Below are 23,437 nucleotides of genomic sequence, written 5' to 3'. Positions count from 1 at the left end.
AATATAAGTTCTAGTTTTGAAAATAAGGATTGAATAGTTATTTGAGTTTATATCGTGAAGTGTGAGAATACAGAACTTCACTTATTTTTGCTTCGAGTTTAGGTTCTAAACCCGCTCAAGTTATAATGAAAACTCCAAATATGAATAAGTCAAAATGTTCCCCAGAAAAGCGCTCTGAATACTTTTTTAAGCCAAATCTATAAAAAAAAAATATTAAATTTTGAAGGAATACATCAATTTCGTTTCATCAATATTTTTTTTTAATATAATAGATAAAGAATAAAGTTATATGAAAAAATTCTTGATAGCCTTATTATCTAAAAAACAAAACTCTTTATAAAAATTTGAAGCTAAACTCAAATAACTAATTACCCCTTCCGAAAACTAGAATTTATGTTCTCGACGGTGCGCTTTGTTAAAATAAAAAATAAAATTACATCCCATATGAAATGTAACGTAAATGTAAAATGTAAAAAAAAACCGAAGATATTTCACTTTAAACAATTCTAAAATTTTCAGCACTGAATAAATTGCAAACTTATTGTATTTTTTCGAAAATTTTTCAGTTTACTTCTTATTGTATATTAGCTCAACCCGCAAACAAAACATTTTCAAAAAAATTTACTACAATGTCCAAAATACTTGGATCACTTGACATGGAATCGCTCAACAGATACGAGTTATTTTTTGAAGAATAGGAACATTGACGTTTAGTAATAACATTTTACCTATACAATAGCATAACATTTTGTACTATAAGTTATTTTGTACACCAGGCTATTTTGGAATTTAATCAAATGTTTCTAAATTTCCAAAAGTTATGCCACAGTTATAATTCAATCGCCCACAGGGCAAAGTGTTTACCAACTTTCATTCAATAGCAGAGGCAGTCATAAATCAACTGAGTAAAGTTAACCTACATTCCCACAGATATAGAATACAAATACGAACGGATTACCTACACACATACATACATATGTACACAAATAGCCACCGAAGTAGAGACGACGTAATCTCTGAAGCAAAATGCGCTACTGGAGTCAATTTTTTCCAAAATACACATTTCTTATTACATAATTTTTGAAACACTGCATTTATCTTAATATACCGTAAATGGTACTCTTACTTTAAAAAATGTCCATATAGAAATTTCAAAGCCATGTTCCAGTTTCAAATTTTTAATTTTTTAATACTTTGAGTGAGCCTTTTTTAGAGCTGCTGTCGTCACGCAATTCAAAAAATGTCTGGTTAGAAAAATTTTCAAATATTAATTATATTAAAAATGTTCAAAGTATTCAAATCTTTTTAAAATGATTGTTTTTTTCTTTAGTTAATTTAAATTTGTATGCTCTCTTTGTCAATTTTCTCCAGAAAAATAATTCTTTTACGCTCATGAAACAACAGGGTGTCCGATGGCCTAATTCGGTTTTTAATTTAAAGTTTCTCCCTAACTGCTGAGCGTATGAGCGAAGAGGGAACTCATTTAACTTCGTTATTCGTGCGGGTTATTTAGTGTCGCAGTGGACGAGTGAACAACATGCGTTCGCCACAAAGCGTTTTTCAAGGCTAATGATTCGTGTGCAACTGTTCGCCGTAAATTTTGTTCACGTTACAATACTCAACATTTCCGTGATCCCTCAAGTGAAGGGTCCGCGCAACAAGTTCGGTACCACACAGCCCATGGCCACAGCCGGTCATCGAGTACAAATGAAAATATTGCACTCGTCGTTACAAGTTTTCACGATAATCCATGTCAGCTCGTGCACACGAAAGCGGCTGCACTGAGAACTACATTATTGTGCATGAAATATGAGGAAGGATCTTAGACTTCACTCTTTTAAAATTCAAATCATGTTAACGCTTAAGCTTAACCATTACAATTTGCGTAAAAAATTCTGCGAGACAATCTTGAAGCGATTTCGTGCGGTCAATACTATATTTCGGAGTGATTTAGCCCGTTTTCATTTAAATGGAAATGTAAATAAGCAAAATTATCATTACTGGTTACCTAACGAATAGAACCCACTATTACAATATTAACAGCCACTTCACAGACCCAAAGAGACGCTGTGTAGTGCATTGACAAGCAGTGGAATAATTGGTCTGAGTTTTGTAGAAAATCGTCAATTCCTGTACCCATGCTGGACGATTATTTTGTGTCGTCCCATCTTAATTCTAGGGATTGGAGGTACCTCAAAAGTAAAATCTGTGGAACAACCCCAGCGACCGCCTCAGCACTAGAAGTAAATATTGTTCAAGAGTTTAATTGGCATTCCGCCATCAATTAGCGGTCAGCGTTTAGTGGAAATATTAAAAAAACATCAAATCCGCACTTGCCTTCCCTGTAATAATTTAATTTTATGCTTTCATTCGAAGAAAACTGCGGCTCAGGATCATTGAATGCTCTTAAATACTGGCAGCGGCTTTGTAATTAGTGAAAGAACGCAAATGATATGCCATTAAACCTTAAGAAATGTTAAGGAACACGCTTTTCGCGAAAAGCTCTAACTTAGGACTTACAATGGATGGCAAACTTAATTTCAATCTTCACATTTGCACCACTGCTAATAAAGCGAGAGCTGCTCTGGCAATTTTTAAAGAAGTGGTCTACAGAATTCAGTTAATCATATTAGTAAGACTGGTATTGAAAATGGTACGATAGTCTGGCATCCGTCGTACCAAATTTACATAGATTGGCTATAATAATCGATTTAAAATCAGTTTTTTTTTCAATTCATTGATTCAGTGTTCTCGATATCGGTGCATAGGAGTCATGAACCGTTCTAACCCACCCCAGAAAAAAATCATTACTCTGCAGGTTTTTTAAATAAGGCGTTTTTCAATAGGTGCGCTTCAACTTTTTTCCGATAGGGAGGGCGAACGACGCAATATTTTTTATTTTTCCCTTGTCATTTGTAAACTTCATTAGTATACATTTCATCATGGAACGCTACACACTTGAGCAACGATTGCAAATCGTGCAAATTTGTTATGAAAATAATCGTTCTGTTGCTGCTACTTTAAGAGCATTACGGCCATTTTACGGTTCATTTAACAAGCCATCCCGTTCGACAATCGACCGTCTAGTGAAAAAATTTGTATCTACGTTTTCGCTACATAATGTTCCGGTGCCAGTGAGAGCAAGAAGTGCACGAAGGGTTAAAAATATTGCTGCCGCCAGGGCTTCAGTTCAAGAAGACGCAAATGTGTCGCTCACACGACGTTCTCAACAATTGGGCCTTTCTGTGTCGTCATTGTGGCGAATTTTGCGAAATGATCTTGGCCTACATCCGTACAAGATCAAGCTGACACAAGAACTGAAGCCGTTTGACCATTTGAAGCGACGTCGATTCGTAAATTGGGCTGAAGATCAACTCGAAAATGATCCAGATTTTTTCCAAAAAATCATCTTCAGTGATGAAGCTCACTTTTGGCTCAATGGCTTTGTCAACAAGCAAAATATGCGTTACTGGGCAGAAAGCAATCCACACGTGATTCATAAGGCTCCGTTGCATCCCGAAAAAATCACTGTTTGGTGCGGTTTACATGCCGGCGGCGTAATTGGCCCATATTTTTTCGTTGACGAGAACGATCGCCATGTTACTGTGAATGGAAATCGATACCGCGACATGATAAACTATTATTTTTGGCCGCAATTGAATGGTATGGACTTAGACGGCATGTGGTTTCAACAGGACGGGGCCACAAGCCACACAGCACACGCTACAATTGATTTGTTCAAGAGTAAATTCGATGAGCGCATTATTTCCAGAAATGGACCGGTCGAATGGCCGCCGCGCTCGTGTGATTTGACGCCTCTAGACTATTTTCTTTGGGGTTATGTGAAGTCATTGGTCTACAGTAACAAGCCGGCGACGGTTTGTGAACTCAGAGCCAATATTGAACGGAATTTCGGACGATTTATGCAAAAGAGTGGTCGAAAATTGGGTTCAACGATTGGACTTCGTAAAACGTGCACGCGGTGGTCATGCAAAAGAAATCGAATTTCATACTTAAATGTATATGTTGAAACTCGATAATAAAAAAAAAATTGTTAAAAAAGTCAAACCGTTTGTGTATTATTTATAAAGTAAGAATACGCTTTAAAAGAAAGAAGGGCAGTCAATTACACCACTGATGATATCAAAGATAAAGTAGAGTGAAAGAATACTCCTTTTATTTTGTAGCAAATTCAAATATAATAAGGCACATCTTGCAACATATAAAGGAATCGGATGATCAAAATTAAGCAATCTATGAGCGTAACGAAGAAAATGCTTTTGAATTCGTTGAAGTCTACATATTAATATGTATATGGCAAAGGTGATGCGATAGCTGAAAGCATTTCATACATTTTAAGTGTAGCGACATTATCGAGATTTGACAATAGCTTACAGCAGACGGAAAAACTTGAAATTGATTTGAATTGAAATCGTCTGCATATGAAAATTTGCAAACACTCAGACCAAACCACCTTGATCAAAAAGTTTCCGGAATATATTTAGAAAATTCAAAGTACTAGTTTGTTCATTATTGTCTTCAAAACACTCGCCATCATCATGTTGCGAAATTCATTCTTTTTTGAAGAATCTTTATTAACTGTGCAAAGCCAATCAATGACTAAAATGTCTTGGGCGGATCCATAAGCAATATCCATATTTTCTCTCAACTCTCTGATGGTTAATTTGCGGTTATTGATCAACTTTTATTTCACTTTATTGATGTTTTCACCAGTTTTCAATGTCGACGGCCTGCCACTACGTTCGTCATCCCCGACTAACTCACGATCTCTTCTGAAGCGTTCATACAATTTCTTTACTTTTACATTACCGAAACAGTTCCCAAACATTTAAAAAATTTTCGCACCATTGGATCATTTTTAACACAAAATTTAATACAAGCTCGTTGTTGCAAATACAAATCCATTTTTAAAACTGTAAGAAATCGAAAACACGTGTAGAGATGGAGATAACTCTTGCAAATGTCAGGCAATCATGATAAAATTTTGATAGGAATGTTAATATGCCTAGTCGTAGAAAAATGTTAGGATTAATACACGTATTTATGGTTAAAATATACACAGGGTCTATTTTTAGTCCGTTCCTTCTGGCTTCAGTTCAATCTTAATTTTCCCTCTCGAATATCAAGGCACTTTCGATCCTTATTTTAACTCTCATTCCAGCACTTTTGATATATCAGACGCAATTTTTAACATTAAGAAATATAGTATATTCTATACTCTCTCAATTGATGATTGAAGATGATGAATGTTTTCTGTAGCTGAACAGTTCTAGATCTTGACGCCTAACAAATTCTTACCACTCCGGCGCTGATACAAAAATTATCCGTATATCATGCAAACTGCGCTCCTTCGCGTCGATTAGTATTATTATTGTAAATATATCTACTGTATGTACACATGTTTGTTGGGTAAATATTCCCAGCCATTGCACAGTGGTCCGACCAGAAGGCGTTGGCGGACAAAATTCAAAAACTCATTTAATTAAGCTGAAAATATATATTTAGGGGTATTAAGGATCAGTGACGGAGAATCTGACCTTAGTTTTAGCAAATTTTAAATTCATTGAATGCTATAAATACATTTTTACTTCCGTAATTAGCTGGTAAGTACATTTTTACATTTTTCACGACCCCAGAGAGTACCACGTGGAGGTTTACGGTAAGGTTATTCTCTCCTCATTTTTTTTTGTTTTTAGATTTTTTTTATTTAAAATTTTTTTTTTGAATTTTTTTTTTTTTTTGAATTTTTTTTTTTTATTTTTAATTTTTTTTTATTTTTAATTTTTTAATTTTTTTTTGTTTTAGTTTTTAGTTTAATTTTTTTTGGATATTTAGTTGTTTTTAATTTTTAATTTTTTTTTATGATTCAGAATCCTCGGTTTCTCATGAGCTGATTTCTGAGGCTGGATCATTTTTATAATTTAAAAGCGCAAGAACCTTTTTTGAAAATGGTTTTGGCTTGTTTTTCGGAACATTGGTTTTTGATATTATAACTACATCTGATGAACAAAGCAAAGCATTTAATAAATCTGTCATTGTGTCAGTTCTCGAAATTTTTCGTGTATTGTTTTGTCTAAAATTTTTCAAATCCTTATTGCGTGCTTCCTGAGCCTCTTCGGAGAGTTGGCCAATAGGCAGCAAAGCATGTTTAATAATTAAACTCCCATGAATTAGTTGTCTCTTAATGCTGATGGGGTCTGTGATGTCTTTTTCTGTCTTTTACACAAAATTGCATAAGCCATATGTAACGTTTTGCCTGCTGGTAAATGCACAAAAGCTACATTATTTTTAATTTGCGCAACTTTGCGCAACAGGTTTCAGTTTGAGATCATAGCTGAAATATGTGGCTACATCACTAATGTTGATTTCAAGTGGACCGGTGTGGACCACTCGAAAAAATGATCTTTAAAAAAAAAATTTCGAAAAATTTTGAAATTTCAAAAAAAAAAATTGGATTTTGTACCACAACTTAAGAGAATTATTACTGTTTCCGTTAATATATTCAATTATCTTCTTTTTTTTTTTCAATATTTGGTTAACAATCAAATGGTAATATTTATTTGCAGACATGAAAATGAAACTCTTGTATGAAGTACGATTTGCATACAATTTCATGTTTAAAGTCAAAAAACTACAATGAAAAATTTTTTAAATTAAGTAATATTTTCAGGAAATCTGCTTTGAATATTTAAGAAAACATCTGCATTATCAAATTTTTATTTCAAAAATGTTGAAAAATTGAATTTTGTCCGGACCACTGTGCATTGGTATATGTACATCCTACATCAGACATAAGCACAATATGTAGGGTCGACAGGCAACCAACACCAAAGTAATTAAATCAGCAAAAAATTTCAATTTCAAAATGCTGATAATCCCTAACTGGAATTTGATTATCATTTCTGCGGGCATATTTTTACCACAATAACACGTGTGCAAATTGATATTTAATACCCATGTATGTGTGGCGAAGGAATGGAGATGAGTTAACACACACAAATAGCTGATCCAGCAAAACTCAAGGAATAGGGGAATACAAAAACGCTTAGCTGTGGCGGAAGCATGAGCACCTAAATAAAGACATAAAAAAGGCTGATGAGAAAGTAATTTGCATTGGCAGCTGAACTGTTGAAAGGAAAATCAATAAACCAACAAACAGGTACACACACACACACACCTACTACATATGTGTTTATATACCAACTTCAGCATAAAAAAAGCAAAAATGTAGACCACGCTACTGAAAGTCGCAAGAGAACCTCATGAAAATAATGGAAAAAACACTTGTTTGTTTTAACGTGCATTTGCTTGTATGTAAGTACAAACATGCATATGTAAGTATGAACGACGATGAGTGCCGGCCGGCTGACGCTTATCGCGTACCTATGGGGCCAAGTCGATTAAACTGTTCGAAGCCAAATACACTGCGCCTATTTTTGCCTAGTCATTTGTGCTTCTATGTACTCGTATATGTGCGTGTATCGACTTAACTTGAGTGCCAATGCATATGTATGCACTCAGAAATATCTCAAACGTTTTTCCCTAAGCACTTGTTTTGACGGCACTGAGCCCTTTGATGGCTGCCACTACGTGAAGCACGTCAATATTGTTGTTACGATATGTAGACATGTACATATGTATGTATGTACATTTGTACACATGTTTAAATAATTGTAGTTGAACGCAACCACTTGACTTGCTTGCGCTATTACGTTTATACACACATACATTTGTATGTAAATGATTTATGGGTCACTCACCTCACATCCGGATGTGCATCCAACATGGCGCGCATCAGCGTCGTTCCTGATCTGGGCACGCCGCCAATAAATATAAGCGGCATTTCGCGACCATATGAGTAAGCTTTTTGATCTTCGCCCACAACATATTTCTGCAAAGAATGAAAGTAAATAAAATAATTTAAATTTTCGTACGATTGAAGCACAAATAACAATAAATTTGAATGTGCGAAGTGTGCGTAACGAATTTTAACCTTCGGAAGGAATTGGGCATTGAAGTGTGAGACATCCTGCAAATTATTTACTGGGCTGGAATTTTTTTACTTTTAGTATCTGGATCAGGTTATTGCTTTTGATTTGTTATGGATATTTTTCAGCGAAATTATTAAATAAATAAGTAGCACTTTCTCAATTAGACCAAAAACAAGTGGTTATGTATTTACAGTTATATCTTATTACGAGTATTTTAATGAGATTTTCGAACGAAATGTAAATAGTACTATCACCATTGCCTAAGCTTTTGCTGTGTTAAATGTCAAAACAGTCGTGATATTAGACTTTGCTTCCACATCTTGAAAAATTGTCTTCTTGTTGAAGCTTTCTGTATTTGGGAGAATTCTGCTGGAGTGACAGTTCTTAGCCGGATAAAAATCCAGGGCACATAGAACCGATTGTAGTGTCAACTAGAAGAAGACTTATGAAGCCTTTCAAAAGTGACGGCAAGATGTCAGTAGTGAATAATTCCTAAACGATAAGTGTTTTTTTTTCTCATCTTTGACATAGTTAAGTAGACAGGTGTACAATTTTACATGATAGAATAACGCGATAAATTTATTGAAACTTATTATGCAAATGGTCGATCTTTAAGAATAACTTTTCATAAAATTGTGATTTTTTTGATGAAAATAATCCTGCGAATGAGTCGAAAACTAAAAGGTTGGAGAAAAAACTTCAAGAAACTGATTCTGCCGAGTATAGAAAATGGACTGGCATGCCAAAAACTGTACGATCTGTTGAGAATATTGCTGCTGTAGCACAACCTTCTGAGTCGATATCTCGACGTTGTCAACAATGAAGTATTCATCGATCGACTGTTTGGAGGATTTTACCTGTAGACGTGCTCATGGTGGGCATTTAAATGATGTGACTTTTCGCAAATAATTTTTTAGAGCCGTATTATTAAAATTAGTGAAACCTGAAGGAATCTAAATTTTTACATGCACTATTTTAAAACAACATCTAGGAGCGTTTTTTAAAAGATCCTTTACTTAAGATGCTATGTGATTAGAAAAACAAAAAACAACTTGACTTTAATGTTTATATATCCTATATCTTTGGGGTTGGTGCGTGATACTGTGATATTTAAAGAGAAACTTAAAGATGCTGCGTATGATTTTGTTTAAATAAAAAAAAATCGTGATACAAACGTCAGATACAGCTAAAATCGCATTTTTTTACTTTTTGGTTAAAACATTTTGGGAACCTGTGCCACCTGAAGCTCGAAGAGTGTGCGAAAATTGGAAGCTGGACCCAGCAGAATTGCAGCTGACATTAATCGAATGAAGTATCGAAAGAAATGGCAGTTTCGGTATCGAATCGAAAAATCCATTGTTTGTGTGGTTCTTTGGAAAAGCAAAAACGTGCAACATACTTTAGCCTCAGTTCAACAGAGACAGTGAGTTAATTTTGGGCACCCACATGTCACCGAGGTATCAAAGTAAAGAAAATATTTGCGGTAACGAGATGAAATCATGAACGATAGGACAGTCTCAAGTGGCTAATCGTAAGCACGTCGGCTCCCACATTCTAAATTCAAACCAAATTACTTATAATCACGAAACCCGGTTTAGTTTAGTTGGCCGCTACTCTCTACCCTCTGAAGGGCATTAGAGCTCGTAAATTAAACCGACATGGCAACAGACATTAGAATTCATGTACGTATTAAGGATGCCAATTATGCGACCCTGTATTTGTAAATTTTTTTAAGAGACATGTTCAATTGAAGCGGAAAAATCATTTTTATAACAGAAAAAGTCCCTAAACGGAAACGCTTAAGTATTTTTAAATGCATATACATTTAACTGCTGTCTCTTGTTCTGCTACTAATGAAAAAATTTTAACTTTAAATAAAAATAATACACTTTTTAAACCTAATTCCCGAATACAACTAGTGTTTTTCAGGCAGAAGCCTTTGCGATACTGCAAGCATGCAAAATGCTTGGGGGACGTGGGAGCGGAGACGGAGATATTAACCTATCTTCCTATAGTCAAACCGCGGTCAAAGCTCTGACGGCGCCATGGTGAAGATCTAAAGGATCTAATCAGCTCCTGCAAAGAGGAAATAAAACCTCTTGGGTATGCAGATAACATTCCTCTGATCTGGGTTGCAGGACATAGGCACATATAGGGCTGATGAGCTTGCCAGAAAAAAGACTGAAATGATCTCCGAGAACTCCTACCCGGTCATCGACTATTTTTTAAAGGGGAATTGCACAACTTATTTTTCAGGAAAGCGTAGAAATGATCGAACTTCATGTGCTATTTCGAAAACACTGTGACCCCAGTATAATATACGGAGGATTCAGAAAGACCTTTGGACTCGTCGCCATTCAATTTGCAAACTAGTAGCTGTGTTTACCGCTCATTGGAGGATCGCCACACCAGCGGAAAAGCTTGGAGAAAGGCCATTGAAGAAACTGTGGACACCTTTCAGAGAAGGGCGCTGTTGGGCACTCTCTCTGTAAATGTCCGGGTTTGGCAGCCGCACTATGAAGATCACTGGGTGCTCCTTTCTTCGACAGCCTGGGGCAGTACACCAACCTAAATCGCATTACATTAGCAGCTCTGGCTGGCTGTAGATATCTGCCTGCAGCAAAACGGTACTTCAGTACTACTTGGGGTGTGTAGAGTGGTATTACAACCATTTCACTTATCTACCTAAATCCGTACCCATACCCATTTATTTATTAGACGTTGAAAAAAAATGAATATTTAAATCCTGGGTATACTCCCCAGATCCTAGTGCGTATACAATGTGCACGCATATTAGGGTGCTTCACCAAAGGGAAGGTTACGGTTTTTCCGCCAGGATTTGTTATTATTATTATTATTTAATTTTATGACTTACGCAAAAATTTTTCGAAAAAATATTAAGATTTACCTGAGTTGGGGCGATTTGAAAATATTTCCAAAAATTGAGTTTTTCATAAATAAAATTTGTTTTTAAAAATATTTCGCCAAAAAATGATCTCAGATGATAGAAGAGATTAAGCTTAAAAGGTATGCATACATTCGAAAATCGAAATCAAAATAATGACCTTTTTTTTTTTAGAGTGATGCATCCTGATGTACATATGTAAGCGAGGATGTATGCATTTGTAAAAAAATTGCTTGCAGCAAATATCTCTTACCTCTTCGTGCACCATTAGCGATCCATCCGGTGATGTCACGTCGTTCTTAAAGAAACAAGTTGGTGCGAATTCGGTGAATTTGAAGACGAACATAGTGACAACGACAACGGCGACCATCACCCATAGCGTGGCTTTTTTGTTGCGATATTGCAGACGCATTTTGAAGCAAATTGCCGTTTCTTGGCTCCACAAAACACACAATTACTTATTCTACGTAAAACGCACACACCCACAAAGAGGCACGAAAATACCGACTTTCCTATACGGGACAAACAGTCTAAATACGATAACTGTAACTGTAACTGTGACGCCGCAACGTGTACTTGTAGCCGACGGATATGTTACAAATTTATTTACGTATATAATTATGTGAGTATCAACAGACATGCATGTGTATGCGAGTGTGTATGTGTATGCACAGAGTTATGAATTTTAAGTGCAACGTAAAAGTGCTGAAATTGCAAAGCTTCAAAGGGCTCTGGGAACCGTTGAAGTGACTTGAGAGCTGCCAGGGTTTTTGCCGCTACTTTTAAAATTCTTCTCTTCCTTGTTTTTTTTTTTTTTTTAGCTTTTTGTAGTAGGTTGATGTCTTTACGATTGTGCGTTTAAGGTTTAGCAGATTCGTTGCCACCGAGCTGTTGGCTTTATGAATGATATATTTATTTATATATGTATATTGGTCTTGAAGAATACTGCGCTACCACTTTTACTACGCTTTGATTTTGGTGGCAAAACGTTTTCCAAAAACTTGCCAATGGATGAGGGCAAATATTAATATTTCATTTAAAGCTGCACAAGATTTGATTTTAGCGCTAGCATATAGCTGTGATATTAGTCGCTGGTCCAGCTCTGCTATGTAATATTATTTGGAGACAGCACAGATAAACCGGGTAATGATGATGATGAGGATGTGTATGGCGATAACGACGGGGACAATGAGTCTAACGACGTCACAGGCAACGTTGACGATGACGCGTACAGGAATGGGTACAGAAGCGAATGAGTGCTAAGGGGAGATTGTGCGACTCTTGAATTTACGTTCTTTACTTTTGTTGTTGGAATCTTTTTAATAGTTGTTAGTATCCTTTTAGCGCTCACTATGCATGCTTTACACTGTTGCAATTGAGTGCTGCTTCTGCTGCTGCTCTTCAACAACATTTTAAGTTAACAACGCGCGCTCATATTTCTTCATTTGTATGCTGAAAGCGAACCAAAAGCATGAAACAAAAAAAGAAACACACACACACACAGTGTGGTGGCGATGATGAGTTGCATGCAATGTGGCCACAATGAAGAAAATGTAAAGAAGGTGGCAAAGGAAATTACTCTGCTCTGCTACTGCACTCGTCCGTACTTATGACCAACTGCCAACTGCCAAGACCTACTTATACTCAGTTGAATTGCTATGTAGTAGGTGCAAGCATGCCTTCTCTCACCACTTATCTGGGCAAGTAAAGACAAGTGACTTCCTCGCGTGCTTACTGTGCGCTGAATAATTTCCCAGCCACATACGCCCCCACAGCCGGTTTGGTTTGGCACTCTTGCACTTGCACTGACTTGCACACCTTTTTCACGTTGAGCTTATAGTACTTTTTTGTTGTATCTAGAATTTCTGTGCTTCTTCCGTATCCACTGTTGGTTAAGACGAAAGAATCGTCTTGCCTCTCGTCTATTTTTTTTTCTCGTTTTTTTACTCGTTTTTCTTCTTCTAATGTTTTAAATGCCGTAAATGATTTAAATTTATTATTTTTATTGCTGATGGTAAGCTATTGCTCCGGCATCACCTTTACGTCTTTGCTCATATTGACCTTAAGGTGTTGTTAGAGTGCCATTTATCTGAAACAATAAAAAGTTGAGAAAGTTAGAAAATGTTAAGTTGTTGTTGATTAAATGTACTTAGTATTTATGGTACAAATAAAAACGTGTGGCATGTATTTCGACCTGAAGATGTTTTGTGACCTCTTCTCCCCACAATACTTCGTTCAGACTCAATACTCGCGTGAAGTCTAGGATAGTACATGCAACAACAGCAGCACTTAGGCTAGGCGTTCAACAAGTAGCATTAATTTTGAAATACAAGCGCCGCACAGTGGCTTATTTTTGCAATAATTACATTTTCTCATCTTGACTTCTTAAAAATATAATGATGCAGTTTGTTAGCTCGATATCCAAGTTTAAAACATTTATCACTTTTTATGTTTATTAATGGACAAGAATAATGAGATGGCGCCTATCGTGGTCCCGTTACTTTGCGCTCAGCGAATTTGACAACTAGTTACGTGATTTTAGCTCCAGTATGGCCAGATTACCATTTTCGTAACTTGATTTAGCATTTTGTTTTTGTTATTTTTATTATTTTTTGTCTCGGAGTTTTAGTTCTTTCTTCATGACATTTTTCTAGCTGTTCTAATTAAAATGTCATGTTTATATATTAATTTTGTAAAATATACATTTTTTAATAATTATTTAAATAATTCACTCAGTTTTATTTAGCTTTACTTTTTTTTAACATCTGGTGGCATTGCCCGCGATTGAAGGTGTTGTTGGTGTTCTTCTGCTTTCGGCAGTCAAATCTCTCTCTCGCTACTGCAGTGTTGCCTAGCTTTGGATATAAAAACGCACTAAAATGCCCATTCAAAGAAAATAACCCAACAAATTTTTATTGAATCACTTCAAGAACTCTGTATGCGTGACAAATTGTCTTTAAAATGTGCGTTTTTTTAAATAAATGTGTTATGCTTATGTACAATTTAATTTATGAGTTTTTTTGTTAAGCGAGACTCTTTTGTTAAGGGAACGACTTTTTTGCTATATTTGAAGTTATGTAACTAGATAAGGTACTCTTTTTGTAAAAATGTCAGTATGGTTTCTTTAGTATTTTCTGGCATTTTCTTGATTATTTTTACAATGAATATAACTCTTAATGTCCTATGTCTCACTAAGGATTGGTGACCGGAAGAAACGATTACACCTCTATGGTTTTAATTTGCATTCAATAAATTCAAAGGCTTTTTAAAATGTGTAAAAAGGTTTTCAATCTTAAGAAGATTCGAGAGAGGGGCATTTAATATTTTTGCATAACCTTAAATGGAGCCAAAAATTAAATTTGCACTTTCAAATTATCAAATTTTATAAGAGTAAAAAATAATTCATTAGCACTAAAATCTTCTCAGAGTGGCCTTTTTAGACCTTTTTTTGTTTAATAATAGGACTATGAATAAGTTCGTGCGGTTTTTTTTTCGAAATTTGAAACTTTATTGACGTAAAATGGTTACAAATTTAATATTCAAAATATTGTCCATCGCTTACTACTACTTTTTCCCATCTTTCTGGCAATTCACGGATTCCCTTTGTGAAAAATTCGGTCGGTTTTGCCGCAATCCACGAATCGATCCATTTTTTGACTTCATCGTAATTACGGAAGTGCTGGTCAGCCAGGCCATGTTGCATCGATCGGAAGAGATAGTAATCGGATGGCGCAAGGTCTGGACTATACGGCGGGTGGGGTAGGACATCCCATTTGAGCGTTTCTAAGTATGTTTTGACCACTTGTGCAACATGTGGCCGAGCATTGTCATGTTGCAAAATAACTTTGTCGTGTCTATCGGCGTATTGCGGCCGTTTTTCTCGCAGTGCTCGGCTCAAACGCATCAATTGTCGTCGGTAGACATCCCCCGTAATCGTTTCATTCGGTTTCAGTAGCTCATAATACACAACACCCAGCTGGTCCCACCAGATACACAGCATAACCTTCAGGCCATGAATATTCTGCGCCGACGTCGATGTTGAAGCATGGCCAGGGTATCCATACGTTGCCCGACGTTTTGGATTGTCGTAATGGACCCACTTTTCATCGCCAGTCACAATTCGATGCAAAAAACCCTTTCTTTTGTGCCGTTGAAGCAGTTGTTCGCATGCCATAAAACGGCGTTCAACGTCTCTTGGCTTCAATTCATACGGCACCCAATGGCCTACCTTTCGGATCATTCCCATGGCTTTTAAACGTTTGGAAATGGTTGATTGATCAACTCCCAAAGTTTTTGCAACCTCTTCTTGCGTTTGAGCCGGATCTTGATCGAGCAATTCCTCCAATTCGGTATCCATGAACTTTGGCGGCGCACCCTCGCGTTCTTCGTCTTCCAAGCCAAAATCACCACTTTTAAAGCGTGCAAACCACTTCTGGCACGTTCCCCGCAAAAGCACATTATTTGGCACGAAATTCGACATTTTCAAGTGTGGTAAAAATATTGTTGTTTACGCTTCAAATAAAAAACTTATACTGACGTTTGTGCCTTACGACAGTAGCTCTCCAATGAATGTTTGGAAATGTGGATCGATGGAATAACAATCAAGTTACGCCATCTGTTGTAAAACCGCACGAACTTATAAATAGACCTATTAATATAGTTTGTTTTTTAACTTAAAGTTTCGGTAGCTTTAAATTAAAAAAAGAAACAAACACGAAACTTAAAAATTTTTGCATTTTGGGTATAAAAAAACACTAAATTTATTGCGAAGAGCAAATGGTTGGCAATACTGCACAACTCAGCAAACGTGACGTCACGTACGCTCTGATGGGCGCAATCATTCTTGGATATGTATATATATATACCAAAATGTTCAAATTATGAGAGAAGTCGATTTAGCCATGCCCTTTCGTCTGTTCGTCCGTCCGTATGCATGAAAACTCGAAAGCTCATACATTTCAATGAAACTCCATATACGTATTAATTACCTTTTGTCTAAGGTAGTTTGTAATTGAAAATTGGCGAAATCGGACAGTAACCACGCCCACCTCTCAAATAACGGTAATTTTCAAAACAGAAAGTGATTTCTGTGTTTTAAATGAAAAACGACATACCACGCAAGTGAGCCTAATCCATGAGTAGCTCTTAATAAAACTCGCTCACACTTGTTACACGCATCGCCCACCACCTCATTTAGAAACGACATAAATATTTTTGAGAAAAGAACGACTCCCATTTTTTTACAATATATTAAGACTAAATTTGTCTGATGCTGACGGATATATATAAAGTTCGGTCCGGACCGAATTTTGCCTTTTTTACTTGTTTTTGATTGCGCTCCCCATGCAGTGCAACGAGACTGCAAAGCTCCAACGACTTTCATAGTGCAGAGTAGTACATAACCTACCTGCTTACTCACGAGACAAAAAGAATGTGCACTCCAAATTTCATTTTTTTCAAATTAAGTTTAAATTTAAATTTTAGTATTGTATTAAAATTATGTGTTAATCACAATTGGTATTTCTTGGTATTCTTACGAAAACTCAAAACCTTAAAGCGTCTATGAGCACCCGCCTCTGAGGTCATAATGAAGAATATTTGTTAAAAAAAAAAACAAGAAACAAAACAAGAAGTAAAAATTGTTCCGTATTATCTGAAATTAAATGTTACTTATTTGCATGCAGTTCTGCTTAGTTCCACATAGCCTTTCAGGCTGTGTTTAGTCTCCCTCTTCTATAATTTTCTCACTGTCCGGAGAGTAAATATTACTTCCTCTTACTTTGGTAGCTACCATCAAACTGCGGGCTCCAGACCACAGCACACTTAAGAGAAAGTCCTCAACTACGGGATAAGATAAAATGATTACAAATCTAACAAACCCTGAAAAGAATATGGACAGACGCTCATCAAAGCAGAAGTAAAACCAACTTGTTATTTTAGGTAAAGTAGATCTACAAACCTCCCACTATTACACTGTGGGACACTGTTGTCGTAATTATATAATAGGCTGCGGGCAGCTCCGTAAGGCAGGGAATGATCCAAATCAGAAGCATCAGCTAACTAAGACAGGATTCACGTCTGAGATAAATTTGGTTATTAGCACTCGTATGGCCAATGAGCTTTGCTACATTTCCAAAGATGTCTATTCTGGGGCCATTGAATAACTACGTTGTTCTTGTTAAGTAACGATTTTGAAGTTAATTTGAGAACAAACAATTTTCTCAAATATTTTACACTTGATATTAGAAAATTGTTTACATAACAAAGGATTGGTGGATATGCTAACCGAGTGGTGTGTGTAGTTACCAATCAGTAGATCCTCTGTGAAGAAGAAACGACAAAAAGTATAGAAGAAGAATTTCTATAACAATTGCGATCGCTTCCCAGCAGAAAAGGTTAGCTTCTGATTGATCTACCATGAAAAAGTTTCTCATAAAAACTATCCCAAGGCAACATAAAACTGTATGTCACCCAATTCGTAGAAGATAACGCATCAACTTGGAGAACTTCAGGCATAGAAATAGTGTAAGTATAACCCCTCTCCCAAGGTCTATTTGTTGCAATGGCCCCCGCACGGTATACAGCTCAAAGCATTAACTTGTAATAGAACAAAAAGAAGTTTACACTTACGACTTACAGATCTTTTATGCCCTCCGCTCATTACAGTACCTCATCCAAACAGTATCTCCTCCCTCAATAAACCTAGAAGCTGGTTTGAGCTCAGCGTATGTGATTTTCCTCTGGCCATACCAGATCAAAATGTCTACTCCTCCGTTTCGCTATAGCATCGCATTTGAGAAGGTATGTTGGAGTTTCCGAGAATTGGTCGCAGAAGCAGTAGAAGTCGGTGGACCATATTTATTAAATTAATATTGAATGGGCTATAATAAAACTTCGTACCCATATGTTTTCCAAAAATTGTGAAATTTGAAATTTTGCTGAAAATTTTCTGAATTTTTACAATTTTTGTACAAAGTTTGAAATTTGGAGGTATACAATTTTTGCTAGACGGTAAACTGTACTTAAAGAAAAAAATTATGGACATTCGGAAAAACAACTAAAACTCTTTAAAGCTGATCGAAATTTTGAAAGATGACGCAAAAACAAGACCGGTGTTCGATGGAGTCCTGTCAAGGCCCTATGCTCCCGAGCGGTGGAAAGGAGAAGAAAAAACTTTATCGCGGGCTGTATTATAGAAACTTAAAAAAAACACAAATTAGGCCAAAAATTAAAATATTAAATTAATTGTGATAAAAACATTCGACGAAATAAACGAAACAGTTCAAGTTAAAATAGTTCACGTCATGGTTTGGGGATGCATCTGAGCATCAGAACTGTCAATTTTGTGAAATCCGGGATAAGTTCCACTTTCACTAGGTACTACAAAGATCAGAAGCATTCTACTCATGTTATAGAGTGGCTATTATATTATTGGTTAAAGGTCATTCAAACTCCCACTCAATCTCCACACCACACTGACATAGAGAACTTATGTTCCCTTTTTGAGTGTTTGCAGAGCTCTTTCTCTTATTTGTGGCGTGCGTCTTGATATTTTCCAAAGAATGGAAAATGCACTTCCTAACGACAGAAGATTTCTTATGAGAAACTTTTTCATGGCATAATCCTTGAACTATAAGAATGAGCAAAACTAGCTTGGATTACACGCAAAAATAGGATATAAAACCGCATCAAGCGAAAAAGTCATCAACCAAACGAATAATAATTTTTAACAATTTTTTTAATTTATTTATTTATTTTTCACTGTGAACCGTATACATGAATTAGCTATGTGAGGTTAGGTATTTGCCCCCAAAGGAGCTCACTTGAACTTAAATCCGGTACCAATGAAAGGGAAAGCAGAAAAACAGGAACGGGGAATAAGTAAGGGCGAAACACCGAGCGATGTATTAATCACATTTCATTAATTTTTTTAAGTGTAAGTTGAAGGTAATATTTTTTATGTTTACTTGAATTTATTTCCTATATTTATTAATAAAAAAGTACCGAAAAAATAATAACTTAAACTGTTTTGCTTACTTCGTCCTGTATTGCAAATATATTGATGTTTTATGGTTTACATTGTGACTCACTGTATTTATACACAGTCGCATACCATAAACAGCCGACACTTCCACTTTTCGTTTATTACCGATAATAGACCACAAGAGTTGCTTCAGGCGATAAATTTCAACTCAAATGTAACAACATCACATCAACAAGCACACAAACATCAAAGCACGGCTCTATTCTACGTGTTTCTATTTGTAGTTGGTGTTTTTTTGGTTGAATTTAATTCGACCACGTTTTGAATTGCGGGGAGCTTGGAGTGATCAGAATGACAATGTAAATGTTTAATATTCTGATGGAGTATGAAAATAACTAGAAACACCATTCAATTGGGGTCAAGCGGCTGCTGTTGTCACAACTATCGCTGCTATTTTTTGTTACAGAATGTATTGCGGCAGTTCCAGTAACGTTTAGACGGAATGTCGTTGCTGGGATTGTGTCAATCATCGGTAGTTGTTAATACTCACAGGAAGAAGGTTGAGTGGTAGAGTGAATTTATAATATTTTTTTATGTTGTTTTTGTATGTTTCGATAGGAGAGCAATAAACCGTCCCGTAGAATAGTTCTGGCCCAACTGAGCTATAAAATGAAATTAACATAAGCGTTTAGCTTTTTTGTTAGGTTTTTAGTTATTTCTTATTTATTTCGTTTTTTCCTTTCTGTTTATACCACATGCATGAACGCATAAAAGTATTAAATTTTTCCTTTTACTTTCTTTTTCGTCTTCATGATTGGCGCGACATCAGTTTAATCGATTTTCGCCGAGTTTAACAAAGTGCGTTAGTCCTTTCTTGTGCTAACCCGGGCCAGTTGGACACACCAAGTGAAGCCAAGTCCTTCTCCCCCTGATCTTTCCAACACAGAGGAGACCTTCCTCTTTTTCTACCACCACCAGTTGGTACCGGGAGGAATATTTTCATGGTATATCAGATATCTTCATCGTCCAAGCTTCTGCGCCCCACAAAAGGACAGGCATGATGCCGCTTTATAAGAGCGTTAGTTTTGTTCATCGAGAGAGGAATTGCTTACTTAGTTCAAAATGCCCTTGTCGGCAAGAGATATTAGAATCCCTCTTTTTTGACTTAACTTCTGTTTAAAATATAGATAAAATCATATATATACACTACTAGCTTTAACCCGCGGCCCCGATCGCGTTTAGTAGTTTTGAGGGATTGAGGGTCATAGTTGAACAGCTTATGCGGATTATGAAGTCTAGAGTGTGCTATAAATAGTGGGAAATAGGAAAAACTAAGATTTTGTAGATTAAATTTAAGCAAATATTCGATTATTAGTGACGAATGAGAGTGGTGGCGAGGCCTGGGGGCTGTGGGAAGGGAGTTCCATCATAAAAACATGCCTATATATAACCTTCATTGGGTGAAAATATGAATGTATAAAAATTTGTACGTCATTTGGCGTTGTCGTTTTGTAGTGATGCGCGGACAACGCACAGACATTTACCTTTATAGATTTATGATTTTATGAGAGGCCTGAACAACTTTGAGCAATTTGTTGGTCACTATCGTTATTACTCCTCCCGAGCGAACGTCGTCTTCATAGATCTCTCGTCTTGTTAAAATAAGCAAATGCACTTCTTGACTACCGCATACCATGGTCCAGAACCCCGTAGCACAAAGACTATTTCTTTAAAAATATCTTTCGGATAAGAAATTAGAACATTTTCGTACAAATGAGAATAAGTGTGTTTCGTGTGTCCAGAAAACCATCACACGAACTAAACAAAAGCTTAAGAGACACTAAACAAAAGCTGGGTACACTTCACCCTCAAGGCGCTCTGTGCCTATTTCCAGTTTATAGACAAGCAGAAAAGGTTCGACTCTAAAAAACTTAAGTTGAATGAAGAGATCAACAACTAAACAAACTTTTTTTTTTAAAAAGACATACAAATATTAGAGAAACCAAAAGAATTTTATGCTAAAATGTCTTTGTCCAAAGAGAGTTCCTTACTTCAATTTTGCGCGAATTTAATATCAGCACCTTTACTAGCTCCTGTAACGCTACCAAGAAAATTCGTGGAATCGGTTCACGGCTACATCTACAGACCATACAGAACTTTTTACAGCGTGAATATTCACATTTATCTACTCAATATAGGCCAACAATCCACTTTGTTTGAAAAGCAACAATAAAGGCTGATTAAATCTATGGTAACAAAACCTTACCGATTAGAGTTTCAAAATGACTTAAAGATAAAACTGAAAAGTAATTTCTTATTTCATTTACATTTCGATTTATTCAGTCTACGGCTTGACTGGTACAAGTATATCTTACAGATTAAAGGTCCTTTTAAAAGTCCGTGAAAAGTCACAGAGATGGCGCGTATAGAAGTTATATTTAGTTAATAACATCTCTTGGAAGAAGACACAACAAGTTTCAGCCAGATCGGTCGATTTCTTTGTCTTTGGCATTCGTTTGAATCGAGGAAGTCGAATGATTTTTCTTTTCTAACAGGACAACGCGCCAACGCACGTCTGAGCAGTTATGGTCACAAAATCAATGGAAAGTGGGTTCCAACTCGTATCACATTCCACCTATTCTCCAGATTTGGCTCCCTCGAACCCTCGGACTACAATTTGTTCCCCAATTTGAAGAAATTTCTGGCGAGGAAAAATAATTTATTCAAAGGAGGAGATGATTGCAGAAACAAATGGCTATTTTTTAGACTTGAACAAATCCTATTATGCGGAATCAATAAAAAATTAAGAAGTGCATAAACCTAAAAGAGACTATGTCGAAAAAAAAAAGATTTAATTCAGACAATTAGGGAGTTTTGCACGGACTCCCTCGTAAAATTTTACTTAAACACAAGGTATACGTAAATAACATCTGATAAGGGCAATAGAAACCAACAGTACACCACGTCAATGGCAGATTAAGAAACCGAACTCGGGGATGAAAACTCATCTTTTATTTTTTTTTTTTTTTTTTTGATATTTTATTATACTGTGCACAGATGGAAATAAAAGGAATTTTTAACACGAATGTGTCTATTTCAGTTAGCCAAAGAAGCTTTTACTTATTATTAATCAATTACGTTAACAGCCAAGCCCTCCTATAAAATAATTAGAACTTCAAAAGTTGTATGAAATTATAAATCATTGATTGAATCTAACAGTCATGTGGAAGTGGTATGTAAGAAATAACTGAGAGTACTTTTTTCAAACTTAAAAAACCAGCAAATGTTACATGCATTGGGTATAGAGGCGTTGACTCAAAGCTAAGACTTTTTTACTTCTTTTTTCTCTCAGCTTTCTTTTATGTTTAGGACAAATAAAATGAAATGGTACATAAATATTTGTGCAGCTGACTGAAAACACATTCACTAAAAAATGTTCGCGGGTTTTTTCGAGTGTTGAGTTTGATTAAAATGCCGCAACGCAACGATATACAAGGTACATACATATGTAACGGGTGATGACAAAAAAATAGATTTTTGTTAAAGTCCTTTAATTTAAATTCGTAGTTTATATTTCCAGACAAAAAAAAAATCATTAAGATGTCTCGAAACAAAATATGGCGAGGGAGTTTCCAAAATCTACTTTATATAAAATTCTTAAAGCTATGAAAAGACAATGTAGCAGTGGAAAGATTCCATTGACTATTACTTAATGGCAAGAGCAAACGCGATGACATCGCAAAAATGATTTGCCATCAGAGTTATATCGGCAAATTGTTAAAAAACTACTAAAATAAAGTGCCGAAAAGAAGTTAAGGTGAACAAATATCTAAAATTAAGTTTCAACGCCGATGGATGATTCGAAATTTCAACATAAAAACAGAAAATCTCAGGTGCCTTGAAATTATTTAAATTGCGAATGACAATTCAAAACGTGAATTCAATGTGAAATTGAAGTTCAAGCACAAATTTGAAACAAAAGTAAAACTGTACATCGCACTATTCGAGAAGGAAATTTCGCAACCTTGATTCAAGTTAAGTAGTCTTGCAGCGAACGAAGTACGCAAGAAAGAATGTTTAGCCAAAATTTTGATTCCTTTCATGAAAAATGTACCATTTTAAAAGCAACTATATCTTCCGGCTTGACAAACCGTCGTTCCATTGCGCCGTTAAGAGGTTATGACTTTTTAAAGAAGCGAGAAGTTAATTTTGTACCAAAAGAGCGGAACACTCCGAATCTGCCCCAATGTCAGCGCATAGAAGATTTCTGTAGAAATTTAAGTTCGCTGGTATACAAAAAACTGGACAGCTAAAGATTATGAAGAAGTCGAAAGAGACTCCATGCACGTAAGCGTAAAATTGACGAAAATACCGGTCAGCAGTCATTCGAAGGTATCCCCGCAAGACTCCGATGTACGACTGACCAGGAACCTTTTTCAACTATACATCAATTTTAGTTCTAGCAGTCTTAATTTTTTGTCATCACCCGTTACGTGTGGCCTATTTTTCCGACACAAATTCTTTGTTTGTGTAGCT

At 36.0% G+C, this 23,437-nt stretch overlaps 2 protein-coding genes across 4 annotated transcripts in view; both read right to left on the bottom strand.

The window, feature by feature from the left end:
- LOC128858370 (protein-tyrosine sulfotransferase) overlaps positions 1-11,589 on the bottom strand; it is a 37,426-nt gene extending 25,837 nt beyond the window's left edge. For all 3 annotated transcript variants that reach the window (XM_054094574.1, XM_054094576.1, XM_054094575.1), the window contains exons 1-2: positions 11,171-11,589; positions 7,782-7,912 (exon numbers count right to left, since the gene is read on the bottom strand). In XM_054094574.1, the coding sequence (XP_053950549.1) occupies positions 7,782-7,912; positions 11,171-11,329 (290 nt within the window). In that variant the 5' untranslated portion in view covers positions 11,330-11,589. The remainder of the gene's footprint in view (positions 1-7,781; positions 7,913-11,170) is intronic.
- Positions 11,590-11,696: 107 nt separating this feature from the next.
- Positions 11,697-23,437, bottom strand: part of LOC128858371 (uncharacterized) — a 71,904-nt gene continuing 60,163 nt past the window's right edge. The window contains exon 3 of the mRNA XM_054094577.1: positions 11,697-13,006. The gene's annotated coding sequence lies outside the window, so the exon portion shown is untranslated. The remainder of the gene's footprint in view (positions 13,007-23,437) is intronic.

This window comes from Anastrepha ludens, chromosome 3, assembly GCF_028408465.1.
Source record: "Anastrepha ludens isolate Willacy chromosome 3, idAnaLude1.1, whole genome shotgun sequence".
NCBI classification, from domain to species: Eukaryota; Metazoa; Arthropoda; class Insecta; order Diptera; family Tephritidae; genus Anastrepha; species Anastrepha ludens.
Note: the sequence above shows the minus strand (reverse complement) of the source record. Positions and strands in the feature narration are given on the sequence as shown.